Source organism: Anarhichas minor, unplaced genomic scaffold (assembly GCF_050575085.1).
Source record: "Anarhichas minor isolate MPS153535 unplaced genomic scaffold, ASM5057508v1 ptg000032l, whole genome shotgun sequence".
NCBI classification, from domain to species: Eukaryota; Metazoa; Chordata; class Actinopteri; order Perciformes; family Anarhichadidae; genus Anarhichas; species Anarhichas minor.
In genome coordinates, this window is record NW_027466478.1 from 1,902,302 (window position 1) to 1,923,202 (window position 20,901).

At 41.5% G+C, this 20,901-nt stretch overlaps 1 protein-coding gene across 3 annotated transcripts; it reads left to right on the forward strand.

Moving 5' to 3' along the window:
- Positions 1-3,586: 3,586 nt before the first annotated feature.
- Positions 3,587-18,583, forward strand: vegfaa (vascular endothelial growth factor Aa). 3 transcript variants are annotated; one of them, XM_076105379.1, is made up of 7 exons: positions 3,587-4,207; positions 5,693-5,735; positions 11,128-11,324; positions 11,862-11,938; positions 12,023-12,055; positions 14,243-14,374; positions 15,855-18,583. In XM_076105379.1, exons 1-7 carry the CDS (start codon positions 4,142-4,144, stop codon positions 15,874-15,876), a joined length of 570 nt encoding a protein of 189 aa, XP_075961494.1. In that variant the 5' UTR covers positions 3,587-4,141; the 3' UTR covers positions 15,877-18,583. The 3 variants fall into 3 exon arrangements, with proteins under 3 accessions (XP_075961494.1, XP_075961493.1, XP_075961492.1); XM_076105378.1 differs by lacking the exon at positions 14,243-14,374 and having other exon boundaries at positions 12,023-12,059; XM_076105377.1 differs by lacking the exon at positions 14,243-14,374.
- The last annotated feature ends 2,318 nt before the right edge of the window (positions 18,584-20,901 follow it).

Genomic DNA, 20,901 nt, shown 5'->3' on the forward strand with positions numbered 1-20,901 from the left:
CTCTATGTACCAAGGTACATTTATAACAAATACCACACATATTACGGTAATCAGCGTTGCATATGTGTCTTACCAAAAAAAGCAAAAAAGAAATGATTAATTTAAATAATTTTTTTAGAGTTTTTAAAATTGTTTTGTTTGTAATATGTATAATAAGCATATCATTTAGTTATCACTACTGATAATTTATCAAACAAAAAAAGGAAAAAAACATGACTTAGATAGGTTTGCAGTTTTCAAGGTGTATATTTCATACATACATACATATTCTAAACAAAAGTACTTTAAAAACTCAAAAAAAATTATTTAAATTAATAATTTCTTTTTTGCTGTTTTTGGTATTTTGGTCAGACACATATGCAACGCTGAGTACCATGTAATATGTGTGGTATTTGTTATAAATGTACCTTGGTACATAGAGGGTGATAAGAAGCTGTATATGCAGCTGTAAATGTAGGTGAAGGAAACAGGAAGAGACGCCACACAAACAGCTGTTAAACACAAGCCGGTTCTTGTGTTAAAAATGTCCGCTTAATAATAAAATTAAAAAACTGCGTCAACGCGCGATAAAATTATTGTCGGCGTTAATTAATGAATGCGTTAACGCGATAATAACGTGTTAACTTACCCAGCACTAATATATATATATATATATATATGGCACTAAATAACGCAAGTTAGATATTATTGTAATGTTCCGGACCTTTGCCCGAGGAGATTTTCTCCATCTGGACCTTTTGGAATTTTAATTGAACTACAATAGAGTTTCTCTCCAAGCAAAGAACACAACCTGAGTCATTCTTTGGAAAATATTCTGTTTATTCTGTTCTTACATAGTCTTATATAGTGTGGCTGACATCGCTTTTGTCCTTTTAAGCTCTTCCTCCTTTTTCCTTTGAAATCACAGGTGTGTCTCTTTTACTGTCATGTGGGTGTGAGTTATGTTTGTATGGTTTCTAATGTATGTATTACATGTACCAATGTGTCATGGTCAGCTTTATCTTTTTAGTGGGAGTTTAAAACGCCTTTTCCTAGCATAACGCAACTCTTTTTTATCACAGCTCAGCAATCCTTCTCACAGCCCTAGCGGCCTTCACTTGCCTTTTCCATGACAGCCTTACCATACACCTGCTATGCCTCTTTAGTAGTAAAGCTAGTCTCACCACGCACCTGCTACGCCTCCTCAGTAGTTTTTTCTACAAGAGACTTTGATCCTTACTAATGCAAACAGGCTGCATGTTGACAGATTCAGACCACACTATATTCACACTAGTTCTCAATATGCAGATGTCATATATGTGGGTTTCAAACATTTAGATATATTTAAACAAATAGATATAATTGATGGGGCTATTATGATAAATTAAACTCCAACATTAGCCAATACGGGAAGTGTCTTAGAAATTGCATTATCTCTTCTGGCCAGCAGGGGGCGACTCCTCTGGTGGCAAAAAGAAGTCAGATTGTATAGAAGTCTATGAGAAAATGACTCTACTTCTCACTTGATTTATTACCTCAGTAAACATTGTGAACTCATGTTTATGATCTCAATAGCTAGTTTTCTTCAATACAGCAAAATGTTCATTTCGTAAATTATGGTCCAGTTTAGAGTAAAATAGACCATAAAGCGGAGTATACTTTAGGGCGGGTTTACTGTGATTGACAGGTCGCTGCTACTACAAGAGCCATATACGGCTATCTCAACGTCACTCCTCCACATTCCAAATATAGTAACTTCTGTTCATTGGCTGCAAAAAAAAAAACATGGCGACGGCCTAATCCAAGATGGCTTTGGCGAAATCACCAAACTCGAGGCTGCAAAACGGCAGTCCACAAACCAATGGGTGACATTGGCTTGCAGCTCTCCTTGTGTATTGCCCTGTCTCCTGGTTTCTCCTCCACGCTCTTGAGACACTCCACAGCAAACCTTGTGACGCTCGTATAAATGTGCCTACCTTGAGGAGCTGGACTACCTGTGCAACCTGAATGGACAGCAGGTACCACCTCATGCTACCAGTAGTGACAAGAGCACGAGCAAAATGCTAAACTAGAGAAAAATCAGCCAGGAAGGATAAAGAGAGAGAAATGATCTGTGGCCAGCAGCTGCAGAACCATTCCCTTTTTGGGGTTTGTTTTGCTGTTTCCTCTCCTGTCCACCTGCCGTCACTTTCATTTGCACCAAAGCAGGTAAAACAGATTCACAATCGCTTACGCTTCCTAACTGGATAGATCAATACCCAAGAATTTTAATTGACTTGGTTATACTGTGATAATTAGGTGTTCCCTTAATTTTTGTTGAGCCGTGTTATAAATGTAGGGCTTTATTCACTTTCGGTGTGTACAACTGACACTATGAATGCCTTCGAGGATACACTGTGATGGCAGGATTTTGCGGTACATCCATTCAGAACCGCATGCCCTATTACTGGGCAATCAGAAAGAAAAACACCACTGCATAAAACACACATGCAAAAAAAGAAGAAAGAATACATAATACACTCCCGAATCAAGAATACATATTTTTGTATATATCAGATACGCATATCACTATCACTGATGACTCTAACGACTTACATAATTGACGACACATTCACGTGTCTAAAAACACCTGCAACTATCATATCTAACAACACTAACGACTCACATGACTAACAACACTTACGACTCACGTGACTAAAAGCACTTGCAACTCATGTGACTAATGACACTAACGACTCACGTGACTAATGCAATAATGACTCCAGTAACTAACAACACTAACAACTCACATAACTAACAACACTTGTAACTTGTAACTCAAGATACTAGTGACACTAACGACTCATGTGACTGATGACTCACGTGACTAACAACACTTGCAACTCAAGATACTAAGAAAGTACTATATTTATTTGAGTGGTTCTGAGCAGTTAGTGTACCAAAAAACCAAAGCGAGCTGAAAGAGCTCTGCAGTGCTGATGAGAACTAGGGTTGGTAATAATTATCCGTGGGTTTGTAAAAAATTATGAATTATACAGTATGTGATACATTTTTTCATGAATGTATATGTTTCAATCTTAAGTAATATATAATGAGTAACTTGTACAAATAGACATGATAAAAAGAAAAAATATATATATTATACTCCAAATATTAATAGAAGATGCATGTGTTAACTATTCATTATTGTAATACCGTATGATAGGCCATTCACCTGAAGTAAGGAAATGAGAGAATAGAATACTGTACATGCGCCACACAAAACCATATCTTTGTAGCCTACAGTCACTGCTCTAGTAAATGATTGTAGTGGGGAAAATACATTATCAGAGTTATTTTGTCTTTGTACCTTGTAATGATGATCTTCAATGCTTCAAAATAGTATTTTTGTATAATTAAGTGTTTTTGTATAGTTGACAGTAGTAAACAACGCAGTTTAGTTTACCTCTCCTGTGTCTGTGTTTTTTTGTGTGTGTGTGTGCGAGAGAGAGTGAACAGCAGATCCAGATCAACGCCCGCCCCCCTCTTCCATTGGTTCCCCACAGCCGCCCCGCCTCCAAATACAAGACTGGTGGCCTCTGATACCCGACCAGTTTAATAACGCATGAACTGTAGCAGCAGCCGCCAAGAGGAGACAGAACGTAAGAGACTGGTGCCGCTACCGAGTCCGGGGACAAGCCGCTGTCGATGCTCCCCAAAGATCTTTAGAGAGAAGAAAAGCCGAGGCAGAGACAGGGGTGGACCGTCAATAAGAACCACTAGAAGGGAGATGACTTTATACCGGCAGACAGTGGCACACAGACACACCTTAATGTTGTGGGATTAATAAGTGAGAAGAAGGACAGCCCCCCTCTTTCCGCTTCCACACTAAACATTGTTACAGTGATTGTTGGAGGATCGCTGTGTTCCTGAGCTCCTGGCTCCAGAACCTCTCAGAGTGTCTTTGTCTGTGGACGAGCGCGGCGTGTTGGATGGTAAGGTTTCCAGCGGACGTGCCATTTGCCCGTGGAAAATATGGATTTGACTTTGCTATAGCCACGTTTTTTTTTAAATAGATATTTTTCATTTTTTACTTTGTGCGTGTTGTTGTGTTGATACTGTTAGATGTTGGACCCTTAAACGACCGCATACATTTTAACACTCATCACGCGGAGTAACAACCATGAACTTTGCTGTCAGTTTGGTACACATCCTTTTGGTCGCGGTTCTTCACCTATCCACTGTAAAGGTGAGTATTGGACTTTATTTTCTTATCGTCTAATCATATTTATTATTAATTATCAGATAGGGACACCTGTTCTCGTCACAAGTGCCTTTAAAGCTCAACAGCTCTCTCTATCCTCAATTATTTTAGATTTAGTTACTGCTGTGTTCCAATTATAATTACTGTAATGTAGTACTACTAAATATATTTTGTGTCAGCCAAAAAGCTAGTCTTAGGCCTATGTCCAGCTTGCCTGCTTTGGTAAACTAGCATTATCTTTCTGTTTGTATCTCACTTTGTCGTTTTTGGTGTGTACCTTAATACATGCCCTTCTTTGCCTTTGTTTTTGCACTTAAAATCCATTCAAAACTGATTGGCTTAATAGCCAAAGTGTAAAGAGACACGCTTGACAAGTACCTGTAATGATTGTCTCTAGATTTTTGAAGACAATCATTTCATTTCGGCATGTCTTTTGTTCACCACAAAGTAGGCTACTTAGTAGAATGGAACTAAAGCCTCTGTCACTACAGCGGTGTGATGACGGTGGGAATACGTCATAAGAGTTGTTAAATGAATGCTGCTAGCTGGATAACATACATGCCGAAATGGAATAGTAACTGATACTACGTGCATTAAAGCAGGACATTTCTTAATGGATTTCTGCCTGTAGTTTGAACTCTGTCTGTACAGTAAGTCCTCTGAGCATTCAGCCGCAGGGTTTAGTCCCAGATCCATGATCCGGAGTGTGTGGGAGCGGAGGCCCATGTCCTCCTGCCCTTGCGCCCTGCAGGATGCCCATCTCGTTCCCACACAGGCCGATCCGCTTTCTCACGCAATATCTCCGCCGCTTACAGCAGCCACATAAGGTGAACGGAGGTCTGCCAGAGATGCCGGTTATTCACGTCATCTTTTTACAATCAAAACAAAGGCAGGTTCCTGTTACTCCTTTCAAAATATAACTCAGTCAAGCAATTTTAAGAGCTGGAGTGACGCATTTCACTATATGTAGCCCACTCTCTTTTTACCCGTTGATGGAATATTGTGGAGACTCTTTGCTTTCATTTTCAAATGTGTGAATGCATGGACGCATGGTATTAAAACCAGTAGAAGGCAGACCAGACGTTTTCAAATTTCAAATGATCCTTTGGTCAACATACTTTACATTAAAACTTAAAACGTGACAGGCTGCTGTGCTTTTATTTTGAAGGTAAATTAGCCTTGCTCCTCAGCTACGTGTTTGTAGCTTGACAGGGCTGATGCCTCTGACTGCACATGTTAATAGGCAGAGACAGAATGGAGAGTAAGAACTTTACAACAATTCTGACATCAGTCTCTATAAGTATAAATTATTGCTGCATCAGACTGCTGATCTGGCTTCTTTTGATGTGGCTCAGATAAAAACCTTTACATACTTTCATGTACTGCGATGTATACGTTAACAAGACAGACATTTTTATAGATGAGAAATATTTAATATTTATGACTTGGTCTGATGTGCATCTCTTCCAGACTGCCAGCATTAACAAGGGAGTGGAGAAGAGTAAAAATGAGGGTAAGTTTTCTGTCTGTTACAGACTTCTTCCTTTCCTGTGTGTAGACCAGATGTCCATAGGGCCACCTACTGGACATGTGATGGACATTTGTATCTACTCTGCCTCAGACTGACTTTGTTTCTGTAAAAGTTTGACATAAGTAGTGGGGATTGTGTAGTGCAAGCTGAGGATTGTTTTTCTGTACACATCAGACAGGAATACAAGTTCCCAGTGGTGAAAAGTCGGACTCTGGACTTTGGAGTCGTCATAAAAGTAGGGCAAATTTCAAAACAAGAGTTAATGTGGGAGAAAATCCACAAATCAGTCAATTTGTCAATTTGTTGTGTTTCTTTTGTGGTTGGAAGAACGCAGTCAATACATGAGCAGACAGTCAGCCTTGGTTCAATGCCATACTCCTATTTGTTTGACAGAGACATGTTGTGCTATGGCCAAGGTTGGACCTGTTGGCTAGAGACACAGATGAGTCACTCCAAACAGCATCAGTTGTGTGGTTGTTGTTAGTGTTTGTAAAGGTGCAGGAAGTCTGCCATCTGCATGCTGCAGACCTTCACACAGACACCCTGTCGGAGATGCTCTGTAATAAAACTGGAGCGCTCCGAGCCATTGTTCATATGACTTGTTAAATTCACCTCACCTCAGCTGAGATGGAGATTCAGATTTTTTTTCAACAACAGCACATCCCCAAAAAATGAACAAAACCTACAGTGTGTCTATAGTCTCACCACGGTCTGACGTCTCTACCCTGAAGATGTAAATCTTTAAAAAACAACTCACGAATACAAAGTATCATTTTTTTCAAAGGCCATTTATTCTGTAAAGCAGTTGGTCATTGTATTTTTTAATAAACAATACTGAAACAGGGGGAAATCTTTCAGCAAAAGAATATTACACATTTGGTGCTCTAGTGAGGATTTGGGGAAGCAGGACGGTGTGTGTGAATTTGAGTCAACATTAACAGTTATTACAGTGTGAAAAAGTATTCTTTATTCTTTTAACCACATCTCATGGTCTTCATTATGAATGTGTTAAGTTGTCATGCAGATGGCTCATCTGTTGGTTTGGGTCTGCACATGTCTGTTGTAGCTGCTCATGTCTGCTGTTGTAGCTGCTCATGTATGTTATAGCTGCTCATGTCTGTTACAGCTGCTCATGTCTGTTATAGCTGCTCATGTCTTGTTGTAGCTGCTCATGTCTGTTATAACTGCTCATGTCTGTTGTTGTAGCTGCTTATGTCTGCTGTTATAGCTGCTCATGTCTGCTGTTGTAGCTGCTCATGTCTGTTGTAGTAGCTGCTCATGTCTGTTCTTGTAGCTGCTTATATCTGCTGTTATAGCTGCTCATGTCTGTTGTTGTAGCTGCTCATGTCTGTTGTTATAGCTACTCATGTCTGTTGTAGCTGCTCATGTCTGTTGTTGTAGCTGCTCATGTCTGTTATATCTGCTCATGTCTGCTGTTACAGCTGCTCATGTCTGTTATAGCTGCCCATGTCTGTTATAGCTGCTCATGTCTGCTGTTGTAGCTGCTTATGTCTGCTGTTATAGCTGCTTATGTCTGCTGTTATAGCTGCTTATGTCTGCTGTTGTAGCTGCTCATGTCTGTTGTAGCTGCTCATGTCTGTTGTTGTAGCTGCTCATGTCTGCTGTTATAGCTGCTCATGTCTGTTGTTGTAGCCGCTCATATCTGCTGTTATAGCCGCTCATGTCTGCTGTTGTAGCTGCTCATGTCTGTTGTTGTAGCTGCTCATGTCTGTTGTAGCTGCTCATGTCTGCTGTTGAAGCTGCTCATGTCTGTTGTTGTAGCTGCTCATGTCTGCTGTTGAAGCTGCTCATGTCTGTTGTTGTAGCTGCTCATGTCTGCTGTTGAAGCTGCTCATGTCTGCTGTTGAAGCTGCTCATGTCTTTTGTTGAAGCTGCTCATGTCTGCTGTTATAGCTGCTCATGTCTGCTGTTATAGCTGCTCATGTCTGCTGTTATAGCTGCTCATGTCTGCTGTTGAAGCTGCTCATGTCTGCTGTTGAAGCTGCTCATGTCTGCTGTTGAAGCTGCTCATGTCTGCTGTTATAGCTGCTCATGTCTGTTGTTGTAGCTGCTCATGTCTGTTGCAGCTGCTCATGTCTGCTGTTGTAGCTGCTCATGTCTGCTGTTGTAGCTGCTCATGTCTGTTGTTGTAGCTGCTCATGTCTGTTGTTGCAGCTGCTCATGTCTGTTGCAGCTGCTCATGTCTGCTGTTGTAGCTGCTCATGTCTGCTGTTGTAGCTGCTCATGTCTGTTGTTGTAGCTGCTCATGTCTGTTGCAGCTGCTCATGTCTGTTGCAGCTGCTCATGTCTGCTGTTGTAGCTGCTCATGTCTGCTGTTATAGCTGCTCATGTCTGTTGTTGCAGCTGCTCATGTCTGTTGCAGCTGCTCATGTCTGCTGTTGTAGCTGCTCATGTCTGCTGTTGTAGCTGCTCATGTCTGTTGTTGTAGCTGCTCATGTCTGTTGCAGCTGCTCATGTCTGCTGTTGCAGCTGCTCATGTCTGCTGTTGTAGCTGCTCATGTCTGCTGTTGTAGCTGCTCATGTCTGTTGTTGTAGCTGCTCATGTCTGTTGTAGCTGCTCATGTCTGCTGTCAGCATCGTTGGCAGTGAAAGCAAATTAATACGTCCACGCAGAATTCAACTCTCTATTTTCCTCCGTGACTTTTCTTTTTTTGGATTTATCCATTGAGGGCGGGGGTCTGCAAATCATGATTATCCACCTGCAGGGGAAGGCTCTTGACAGCGACATAATACTGTCACGGGACATAATGAGGACTCAAATGCAGACAGTCAGAGTAGTGAACAAAAGGGTTTTAATAACTCACGAAACAAAAACAGGTAATCCAAGGACGAGACAAGGGGGGAAATCCAGCAGGACAAGGCAGGGCAAAAACAGGGCAGACAGACTGGGAAACCGTGAACAGGAAGAGCAAAGCGGGCGGGTAGGAAGGAAACAAAACAATGATCTGGCAGTGAGTGAGTGAAAGACAGGGGTTTAAATAGTGACTAGAACAGGTGAGGAGAGTTGTGCTGATGAGGGAGAGTGTGACTGGCAGGTGCACTGAATGATTAGGGACAGGTGAAGGAAGTGAGGAGCTACAGAAAACCACACACAAAACACCCAAGGCAAAGCCTGATTGTGACAAATACGATGTGACGCACATTTTAGTTGACAAAATATTAAAACATTTTTTATTTTCAGTGACACAGTATCACCTCAAACTCCAAGATAAGAGGTGTTCCCTTTGAAAGATTGTCCACTGTGCAAAAAATAAACGTTATTTATTTCCATGTTTTTTTTTTTTTTTTCAAAGCCTGAGGACATGTCCACACTACTCCGTTTCCATTTGAAAATGCATGTTCTGCTACGTTTACACTGAGCGTACACACTACGCTGGAGTTTTCGAGCATTGAAAACGGAGGAGTTTTAAAACTCCGGGGTTGCCTCTTCGTGTGGACGCTCGTAAACGCATAAGTTTAGAAACGATGATGTAGACACCCATGTTCACTACTTGATCGGTTCTTAGCAGCCACAACGTTCCTTCCCTGATTTATCACGCCCCTATCACGTGACCCTTTCCCGGAAGATCACAAACAACAACAGCTGTGATTACCGATCGACTACCAGGTTAATTCAACATGGACAACTGATTACAGGTGTTGCTGACCTTGTTGTCTTTACTAGCAGCTGTTGTTCAGTTAAAGTCTGCATTTCTGCGGAGGAAGCAGCTGTTAATGGAGCGATCAGTGAGCAGCGTGTCCAGCGGCATTATCAGCGCTACGGAGCAGACGTCTGAAGTCACGGTTAGCGGCTTTGAGGAGGACGGACACAAAACGGAGGACTTTCCTGTCCTTATTAATGCTTATTTTGTTCTGCACAACTATTGTGAAGTCCACACACATAAACTATAAAGGAACAAAACATGAATTGCTCTCCAGTAGGACAGAGACTTCAGCCACCAGCAGAGCTACGAGTGAGAACAGAAACAATGAAACCGAGGAAACGAGTGAGAGACCACATGTATGGACCATAATCTCGTAAACCTTTATGTGTAAGTGTTAATTTTAAAGTAAATTTGATGTGTGTGAGAGAGAGAGAGAGAGAGAGATAGAGCAAGACCTGCAGTGTTGTAACTAAGCCTGAAAAATAAAACTTCTAAAACTTTCCACGAAATGTGTCTGAGTTTATAGAGGAAGATTTTAAGTCATTGTTAAAGACTACTTTATTACTCTGTCGTATTTTTTTAACTAGGCAACCAAACTACTTCCTGTTTACACCGGCACCCACCCGCATGCCCAGTGTACGTTAATAGTCATGTGATATTCGTTTTCAGGCGTTTTAGTCTGGAGGGAGATCATTTCGAAAATGATGCTGAAACCCTATGTGGACGGAGATCGTTTTTGTTTGTTAAAACGTATTAGTGTGGATGTAGCCTCAGGGAGCCGCAATAGAGGGGCTGAAGAGCCGCGGCTCCGGAGCCGCGGGTTGCCGACCCCTGGTCTAGAGGCAGAGCTTGCACAGGGGTGGGCTTCCTTGGGTCTCATGTCAGAGGTGGACCCTGGCGCCACAGTGCCTGAGATCACGGCTGCTCTGACAGACCAGGGGTCAGGAGTTATCGAGGGTCGCTGGGAGCGAGTGTGATGGACTGTGGGATGGATTATTCTGGGCTGCAGAGGGAATGGAAATACAGAGGGCTGGCAGGTCACTCAGTTGGTGTAGGGCTCTATCAGACACTGGTATGAAATTTCCTGTTCTTCATCTCCAGATATTAAATAATGCTTGTGTGTCATGTTACGTTTTGCATAGGGGAAGTCAAAATGAATAATGCTCGTATATATCCACAATCCACCTGCAGTTGATATCATTTCATTCCAAGGTCAAACATTCATATGACAACATGTAGCGTCTCGATACCAACTCAGTGAAGCTGGCATCTTTCTGTGCAGCTGCATTATTGTGATCAGAGCCACTGAAATAATCACTGATGTCTGTTGTGTTACTCTTCTGTCACATGACTATACAGCCCAAGTCGTCTACTCCTAGTATCTTGGAATCTAACCTTTTCTACTTTTGCACACATACTGGGAGTTTAATAGAGCATCGTCTACCATGTAATTTCCATTTTCACCAAATGGTTGGTTGGCTGCCAGGCACAGACTCATTCTCCAGGAACACTGTACACATTGTGAGCAGCAAAAACAGGTGTCATTGATGCTGCTCAGGTCACAGATCTGTGATTTTGATTTGATAAGTATTCATTATTACATAAAGCTTTTCTATTCCGTTTTGCCCTGGCTGTGTAAAGTAAAGATCATCATCTTTTTTCATGATGATGATAAAAAAATAATCACTTTTATTTTTATTTTTTTTTAGTCATTCTTCTCCCAGATGTCATCACCAAGAGTATGTGTCAGCCCAGAGAGGTGCTGGTGGACATCTTCCAGGAGTATCCGGAGGACACAGAACACACCTATGTTCCTTCCTGTGTCGTCCTCAACCGCTGTGGAGGCTGCTGCAACGACGAAGCTATGGAGTGTGTTCCCACGGAAACTCACAATGTCACGTTGCAGGTGAGCCCAGGGGATGACTGCGTCCTCCTGAACTTAACTGATGAACAAAATGGACACCTTAATAGACAACTCTGGGACTTCATGCAAGCACTTAGGCACACAATATGACTCCACCAATACTGTTAGTTACTCTTTATTTTCTCTTTATTCAAGCTCACTTACCAAATAATTCAAGCTATTTCTACTTATTGACCATAGATGTAGTAGTTTGACAAAGTAATCTCAACACAAGGTTTACTTTCAACTACATCGCATGGTCTTCATCAGCCGATGGACTTTGCCTGCTTGTTATGGAGATGGCTCTGTTGTCATCACGTGATCTAAGTATGGAGTTCCATAGCTAGGTCACATTGTAAGAACTGAGCTAACTCCACCCACTGATGGAGAGCATGAAGGAGACATTTCAGACATGTTGTCTCCATGGACACAGAGGGACGTAGAGTGAGACAGACAGGTCAGAGCTGAGGGGTTTAGACTGTAGCCTGATTTTGTTTTAATCTCAACATTGCCTTGTTATGTCCTCTGTTTCTCCTCAAGGTGATGCGGTTTAGACCAATGGTAATGCAGCACACTATTCACTTAAGTTTCACAGAGCATCAAAAGTGTGATTGCAGGTAAGAGACTGTAGCCCTCACACACACTGGCAGAGGTGCAATCATCTTCCTCTTTGTCAATCATCTTCCTCTTTGTCATTTCAGACTAAAGCCAGATGTTCAAGCAAAGAAACAATAGTAAGTAGGTGTTGTCTTTTTTTCTCTGTTGGTCGATGGGGCTCTGGCTCCCACTACTAATCAGAGTGGTGGGACGACTATAAAGGCGCTATGTGAAAGTTTGATGGCTTGTTGTTCTGGAGCAGAGCGGGATGTTGAGATGCACTTAGCTTCAGCTCTACATAATGAAGAGTGTTGAGACATCCATGACAGGATGCTTTTCCTACCAAAACAATACTCAAAAATGCTTTTATTTCTTTTATTGCAAAACTCCAAAGGACTCAAATGACATGAAGTCTAAACATGGGGGAGAACTCAAACAACCCCCTTAGAGTCTAATGGCAAATCTGGTCAAAGAATAAGAAAATAAGATTTAGAAGACAATTTGAGCGAACACTGGATTCCAGTGCTCATTGCTACGGACACGTTGTGGTTGCTAAATGAAAAAGAACTTGCTTGTGCACAGACTTGCAAAGGATATATTTCAGTTTGTGGCCCGTTAAATTTAGTTCAACAGAGAGTGAGCATGCTCAGTGCTGCCGCAGCGGAGGCAGTCCTGTTTGCTGTAGATGGTGGAGGTAGAGCGTCGGGCCTTCAGGTCCTATCTTTACACTTTGAGCGTGCTCTTTTTATGGCACCGGGTTTAGTACTTTATGGTGCGGCCATAACATCGTAAGTGACCACCCACTGCTGTCTGCGCTCTGACTCCAGTTGCACAAGTCTGACCCTCCGTTACTTCCCCAGTCTAATTATAGCAACAGGTGTCATGCAGTTAACCTTTTTTCCTTTTAGTGGTGTAAATAGAGGCTGAGCTCGGAGACGAGCCGCGGTGTCTTCCTTGACTAAGGGAACTCGCTCACTGTCACAGTTGACATAGGGCTGTGTGTGTTTGACATGTGCATGCATTTGGTTAGTGTGTGTCTCCTCAGTAGTAGGTCAGCTGGTCTAACTTAAAAGGGTACGGGTTAAATCCTGACGGCTTGGTGGAGGAGAGATGGGATCATGTGAGCTAATGATGCTGAGCTAAATTGAGGTTGTTGATGTCTACCTGTCTTTGTGCACGTGGGTCACTCTGTGGCAAAGGAGTGTGAAACATACACTCTGATACAGTTGGGCAGACCAGATGTTGTTGGTTGACTACTTCCTGTTTGGCTTAATCAGCGATTGATTGAACCCTGCATCTGCTCAGGTGTCTCCTCTCTTTCTCCTGCCTCCTCTGTTTGCTGTGACAGCAGCATTGTTGATGCCTGGCCCAATGCGGCAGTATGTGGCGTCAGCATGGTATGTTCAAAATTAACCTTTTGTTCCATGTGTTGCCTGTGTCCTTTTCTATATCTGCAACAACATTCCACTCCACGTGAAATGAATTTGCACTTTTCTTTATGAGAAGTGGTCTTTTTTTCTTTAAGGATGTCTTTTGGCCTGATAGCTGCTTGCTGCTTCTTTTTTCTGTATGTTGCCATGTTTCATTTTGTTTCAAAGGATAGATGGCAACAACAGCTAAGTCCAGAATTAAAGCACAGTGTGTAGCCTTGACAGCTTCACAAATAACTTCTGTTTTTAGGAGCTCTAAAATTGGACACGGAATTGATCCTACGGTTTGGGTGTGTTGTGCAAAGCAAGAACAGTTCTATAAAGCAAAGTTACTTTTTTCCCCATAGCAACTAGTGGTATATATCTAGTTCTGTCCTTGTTGTGTCTCTGGTGTGACCTTCAATCTCATAAGCTGAGCACTGTGACAGATACTGCAACAAATATAATGTCTACCTCAACGTCAAAATGTTTTCATTTTTCATCTCCTCATCATCGCCTGCCATGTACGGACTGATAAAGTGTTAGCTTTGGCTCCATTAATGCCTTTCAACATGAAATCCCTTAATTTTTTACAGCACATACGTAAATGACCCTTTCACTTTCAATATGATGTCATTTGTGTTCTTGTTAAAATAGAGTTCCAGAACTCCACCTTCAGTAGAAAGGCATGGGCCTTCTACACATAATGTGTGTGGCCCATCAAAACATCAAATGTGTGTGTGTGTGTGTGGGGGGGGGGGGGGCTGTGTCTGCCCTTTCTGTAGAATTCGCTCTATAGCTTAGATCTCTCTCTCTCTCTCTCTCTCTCTCTCTCTCTCTCTCTCTCTCTCTCTCTCTCTCTCTCTCTCTCTCTCTCTCTCTCTCTCTCTCTCTCCCTTTTTGCTTCCCTTGCAGCCACTGTGTGCCTTGCTCAGAGAGAAGGAAGCGCTTGTTTGTGCAGGACCCTTTCACCTGTAAATGTTCCTGCAAATTCACACAATTAGACTGCAAGTCCAGGCAACTTGAGTTAAACGAAAGAACTTGCAGGTTTGTTTACCATACATACACCGTAAACAAGGTTTTTCCTTCCTTCCCATCTCTGTGCTTCCAGCAAAAATAATTTCCTCCTGAGAAATGCATGCTTCTCCCTGCTTTTTGGTGTTGTGTTGGTGTTTATACATTACATACGTTTCGGTGCTTCTCTGTGTTCTCACTGTCTCTTACAGGATGCAAAGGTAACATCAGATTTAAATGTTAAATGTCCACCCTGAATGTTTAAGATGTTGGCATGAAATGATGTTACTTCAAACATCTGTAATGATGTTATGGTTCAAAACTCCCAGACCCAAATACCCCATTTCAGTCAGTCTGGATGAAGCAACCAGCAGCCTTTATTCAGAACTGGAAATGATTTTTCCATTTGTTGATTGTTTTCACCATTACTTGTTGTTGAGTGAAAAACTCAATGATGTTTTTGGTAAAGTAAGAAAAATGTTCTTAGTTCAATAAGTGACCTTGTTTTAGCTGGATGACAAAAGAAAGGGCATTTTAAGAGGATTGGCCCAGCCCATGGACGACTTTTAAAGGGTTGCTTCGCACATATTTTTTTACTCCAACAGTTTTAATTGTCCACGCTTCAAGTTATCCATTTACTGCCACAGCTGAATACAGTTTCCTTTGTGCTTCTCAAAACATTGAAAAATGATGGCAACATCTTTATGCAGAAATTGTTTCACCATTACTCGTAACAATCCACAGACTTCACTGTGAGCTCTTTTTATTGGCATTCTTCCCTCAGTAGAAGGCTGAATATGAATGCTTGAGGTGCATATAACTCAACACTTGAACACTCTGGCCAGGGACCTTTGTCTCGCCCCCTGTGTTTTGTGTCATGTCATTGACCTGTATTGTATTGAGGTGAAGGCAGAAATATGGATCTACCTGTGAGGGAGGAGAGTTTCATCCTGCTTTGTTACAGACTTGCTGGTCATTTTGAGCCGATGGTGTTCGGATGAAAGGAGTTAAAGTGGTCTCCCGACTGTGTGCAGCACATAGCTAGTTAACAAGGTGGAGACTCCACCTGACCCCGAGGGACCCCCCACACTGCTTGGGATTCAGAGAGCCACACACTTCAGGAGGAAGAGTGGAGGGGACCTAAGGGTTTGCCCCCACTGCTCGCCTCCACCACACCCCCAGTTCCAGATAGAACCCCCCCCCCCCCTGAACCCTGAGACAACATAGAGACATGTGATGTGCAGATTAAATCAAGTGTTTGTTTTACTCAATATCAGAGTACATTTTGTATGCAGCAGAGAAAGTACGAGGAGGTTAAAACTGATCGGATCATCTCTCCCCCATCCCCCAACCTCCCTCACTGTCCATTGCTGTTTCCTGTTTGCCCCTGATTCTGAATATTCCCTTTATCTGCATGGGTGTGACATTGGCTCATCATATTCTGGGAGATGAGGCTTAAAAAAAACAATTTGCTGCTTATCACTTAACCAGATTCTCACCTTGTCTTCCACAGATGTGATAAACCGAGGAGATGAGACCGGCAACACTTCTTTCTTGGCACAGCACTTTGAAACCTGAGGATGCATTCCCTGAAAGGACACAAAATGACAAAGCAAGACAGGACATTCTTGACGCAGATCTTTCCACAGACTGTTTTCGCCTTAAAATATTAATATATATATATATATGTGTACATATACTAAAAGTACATCAACAATGTGTATTGCTGCTACATATAAAGACACTATTTAAAGAGAAACGAATGCGCCACTGGCGTGTGAACGGGAAATGTTTCGGTAGCCTTCTGCTCATGGGAAGTTATTTTTTGTAACACTTCACTGGATGCTAGTCTGCTGTGGATATGCATATCTTAAATATATATATTAGTAACAAAAACTGGTGAGCACAACTTCAACAGTGCAGCAGCAGCCCAACTCGCCTCCGAACTCTGACAGAAGAGACTAGTGGAGACAGAGGGAGGACGAGGAGGCAGAGGTGAAGGAACTGCTGTGCTTGATCCGAACGGCAGGTCCAAATACTATTTCCGATGTGACATGAAGTTTTTTTCCCCATTGTATGGACTAATTGGTGTAATAAGACACCTAAAAAGTTTCCTGAAGTGACTGTGGATGCAGGTTATATGCCAAGGTGACGGATAATGTGAAGATGATCTTCTCTCGTGGAAGGGTTACGTGATGATGGCAAGAACTGAACTACCTAATGGTGACGTTTTAGCAAGTTAAACGATTTTAGTGAATGTTAAAATTAGATTAGGGTTGGGCCTATGTGTGGGCAAGTGACCAAAATTAATATTGGTTTTAAGGTTGAAGTTTCCATCAGCATTAGGGGTAAGAAACCAAGACCTGTTCCTGGTCCTGCCTCCCTCATGTAACCCCTCCCTCATGGGAAAACAGACTTATCTCTTTTTGTGCACAGACTTTATTTTTGCATTTTGAGCTATTGTGTTCCTTTAACAAAATCTCTTGAGACCAGGCTGTCTAAAGGGCTATTACTGTAGGTCTATGCGGAGACAAGAAGTGACTAGAAATGCTGATCATAGATCAGATCAGCACCTCAGTGTAGAAATCCACAACCTTCCAGTTCCCTTATTTAATATCTTTGTGTGTGTTCCAAAGATATAGTCAGGCATCCACAACAGCTTAGTTGATCATAAATGATCTGTTTATACTTACTAGATATCCCTCTGTCTAGTACTCTACATATCATTTATAGAATATGCTCAGTATTCTGATATGTATATGCAGTGGTAAGGTCATTTTTTAAACTGTTTCAATCTGTCTGGAGATTCAATGGAGAACACGTATGTCTGTAAACTCCTTTTTTTGTGGGAAAAAGGACTGCAAGACGATGCTTTGACATTCCTGATTTAAACTGAAGCTGTGTTTCTCACAAGCTAGAGGGGGATTATGGTGGGCCAGTTGACCGATAGAAACCCCAACAGCCAACATGTGCATGAATGATGCGCCAACACAGGTGTTTTTCATTTTGAACTGGGGCGAGGGACATATGGTTTTGCACTTGTTGGCCCAAAGGCATGTCATATGGAGGACTGAAGGAGTCTCGTTGCTGCTGCTCAAATCGGACCTAATATAGCGAAGACTGTCCAATCAGACTGAGGCCTCTAGTCTGACAGTGGTGAAATGGCACAGTTTTCTCTCTGACTCTAACATTACCTCCTCATTCCCAAGTATTACACATGTGTGGTTCAGTAGGATACAGCCACTTGCCACAAATCAAACATTTCCTTTGATGCTAAACTGTTACGATATGAGAAAAATACCTTACTCATTGATGAGCCATTATAGAGACAAAATGGGATATAAAGTTCAGTAAAATTGCAAGGGATACATTTTTAGTAATTAATAGGTATGTGCTACTGAATATAATGTATATTAGTTTAAATATGAGCTCACATCAGCTGATCATGTGATACAGTTTGTCTGCAGGCTGCTAAATCTCAACATGAGAAAAAATAATTCAGTTAATTTATCTCACGGAGCCTGGCTGGTGTTGAGGTACTCTGGTGCAAGAATTAGTCATTTATGCCCTTGAAATAATAACTTGTACTAAAACCGTAAACACGTATATACATGTACTTCAGAAATCCATCCTTTCATTGTCCACTGTTTATTTCAGCTGTGCTGAATCACCTAATGTAAACTGTTTTTCACAAGGAATGTTGACGGATGAAGATGCATGGAATGATCATTTATTTGAAGTAAAATATGACTAATTTGTTCACACAAATTATTATAGTATTAAAGGTATGAATTCCTAAATATACTACCTGTGAGACTCTGTACAATACTGTCAGGAATGGTCAAAAGACGGGTCCAGACTCGAAGTCAGTGATTCTGACTTTTTCCACAGTATAGTGACACATTTTGTTTCATGAATCCTACCTGTGTTTCTAGAAGTGCCAGCTGTACCACTGCTGTTCATGTGAACTGACCTTCTGTGCTGCCACCCTCAAACTTGAGGCCTGAGAGTGTGTTCACTGAAACAGGGTGCTGGCTCTGTGCCCATGCCTCTCCAGTCCTCTGATGATGACGACAACATTCTAATTGTATTTAAATGACACACTTTGTCTTGAGTTTGTACAGCCACATTTTTAGTATATTTTCACATTACTATATTTATTGGTGCTGTAAAATATTTTACAATATTAATACTCTTTTTGTTGTTTCTAGTGTATGTATTAAAACATATTTATTTTGAAAATACCTTGTTTTTTTATTGAATGTCAACGAGTTTGAAAGCTTATCCTTTCAGTGTAAAAATGATGTTGTCAGATTCAGCTGACTTAGATGTAACATGATCATGCAAAAAAAAAAAAAAAAATATATATATATGAACATGAAATGTAAATTCTGCCTTTAACCCATCCCTAGCTTATTGGGAGCAGTGGGCTGCTGAGAAGCACCTGGGGAACAGTTAGGGTTTCAGTGTCTTGCTTGACACAGGACTCGTAGCAGCTAAGGATCGAACCTTGGACGTTGCGGGTGCTGGACGACCCTCTCTACCCATTGAGCCATGGCCGCCACGATAAGCTTGTTTGGTGTAGTCATCCACTTCATCATGCATTATTACTGTATTATTACTCTCCATTCAAAGCCAGAATAATTACATATATGTAGGCTTAGCATCTGTCAGGCAATGAATGAAGAGAGGTTTCTCAGAGAACTGACAGCAGCTGTTATGTTATTGTGGTCAGGAAAACGATTAAAGACTTCCTCCTAAGACTCCCATCTGTATGAAGTCATGTCCCATGAATGCACATTACTAACTTTGCTTCTTTCCCAGAATCTTTGTGCTTTCTCTCCTCACAGGTAATATACTTAGTTATATTCCACCACTGATCATAATATTTACTCTTACCACTCACAGCTTATCAAAACCATACAATTTACTGCTTTTTATAAAGATGTGGAATAATATTGAGCAGGATTGAGTTCAGTCTATTGGCCCGGCCCCAGTGCTTGTTTCACAAAAACATTTGCCCACCCCTGATATAGAGGAAGATCTTAAGTATCAAGCACCAGCTTTTATTATTACAGAGTACTATAATACTCATATTTTCTGTAACTACGCAACCAATCCAATTTTTAAAACCCCGGCTTTAAACAAAGATGTATTAGTGTGGATGAAGCCTGAAGGACAACCTCCTCTACCACTGAGCCACAGTCACAGTTTTACAGTTGTAATCCTCTTCGAAAACATTTTTGTTGAAATTCTCATTACATCCTTACAGCAATCAATAAATCAAATGCTCCAACAAAAAAAGGAAAAAATATCTGGTGGCTGTCTCAGGACTGTAAAAAGCCCCTCCAATCAAAGCATTTGGTCCAAATGCATTGATTGACAGGCTACCTACCTGTCTACCTTTATACATATTTTTTGGATGTATAAAGAGAGGTCTACCTGCCTGTCTACCTGCCTAACTATGTGCCTGTCTTACCACCTGCCTATCTAGCTAACTAACTACCTACCTACCTGCCTGTTTATCAGCCTTTCTACCTACCAAACTACCCACCTAGCTCCTCAACTCTATGACACTTTCTAGGTCCTTTCAGCTTGTTTTAGTTTATGGCCCACAACTTAACAGTGCTGGTTCAGTCTCAGAGCTCTAATCAACCTGGCTTCCAGCAGCAGCAGCAGCAGCTAGGTTTTTTAATCAAAACACTCTGATAAACCCACTGTACACTACCTGCTCAGCACCAACCAACAGACAGACACAGTTAGAAACTAGCTGGTAAACATAGTGGAGCATTTAGCAGCTTAAAGCTAATATTACATTTTTTCAGGAGTTGGTGGAGAACAAAACAGAGTTAAAAGGAAGTAAATATTGGACCCATATTCATCAGATGGACACAAAGACAACTCAAAATGAATGCTAATGTTGGTCTGTGTGTGTTTACAGATTGTTTTGTGTGGTCAATTGGCCAAAACATTGATCAATGCAGCTTTAACTTAGATTAGACTGTTTGCACAATTTAAAGTGTCAAGTCACCCAAACTGCAAAAGAAAGAAACTGACCCTCAAAACTAACCTGAATAGTGTTGCCTTTGATTTCCAGTTTGCTCATTCCACCCCCTGACAAGCAAGAAGTCAGGTTTAAACATCCAGCCCCATCACTGTTTACACAGTCACTTAACAGGAACAAGACATTTTCTTTACGCCAAAGCAGATGAATCAGAGTTCATGAATGAACTGGATGATGGAATGAGGAACACCGAATGGGGAAGGAGGAATGACTGGAAAGTGTTCTGACTGTGACTTTAAGAGTTGCATGGCAGGGCTTGAGTCACACAGTCTAAATGTCTCTGTATGTGTGTACAGCTAGGTGTCGGTCGGTGTTAGGGTAAGGGTTGGGGTTAGACATTAAGTTGTGATGGTTAAAGTTAGGGTAAGGGGCTAGGGAATGCATTAGTGTACTCAGAAAGATAGAAGTACAAGGTTGTGTGTGTGTATGCTGTGATGGTTGTGTGTGTGTCTGTTTTTTCTTCTGTCTGTACCCTAATGAGAATTAAATATCTCCA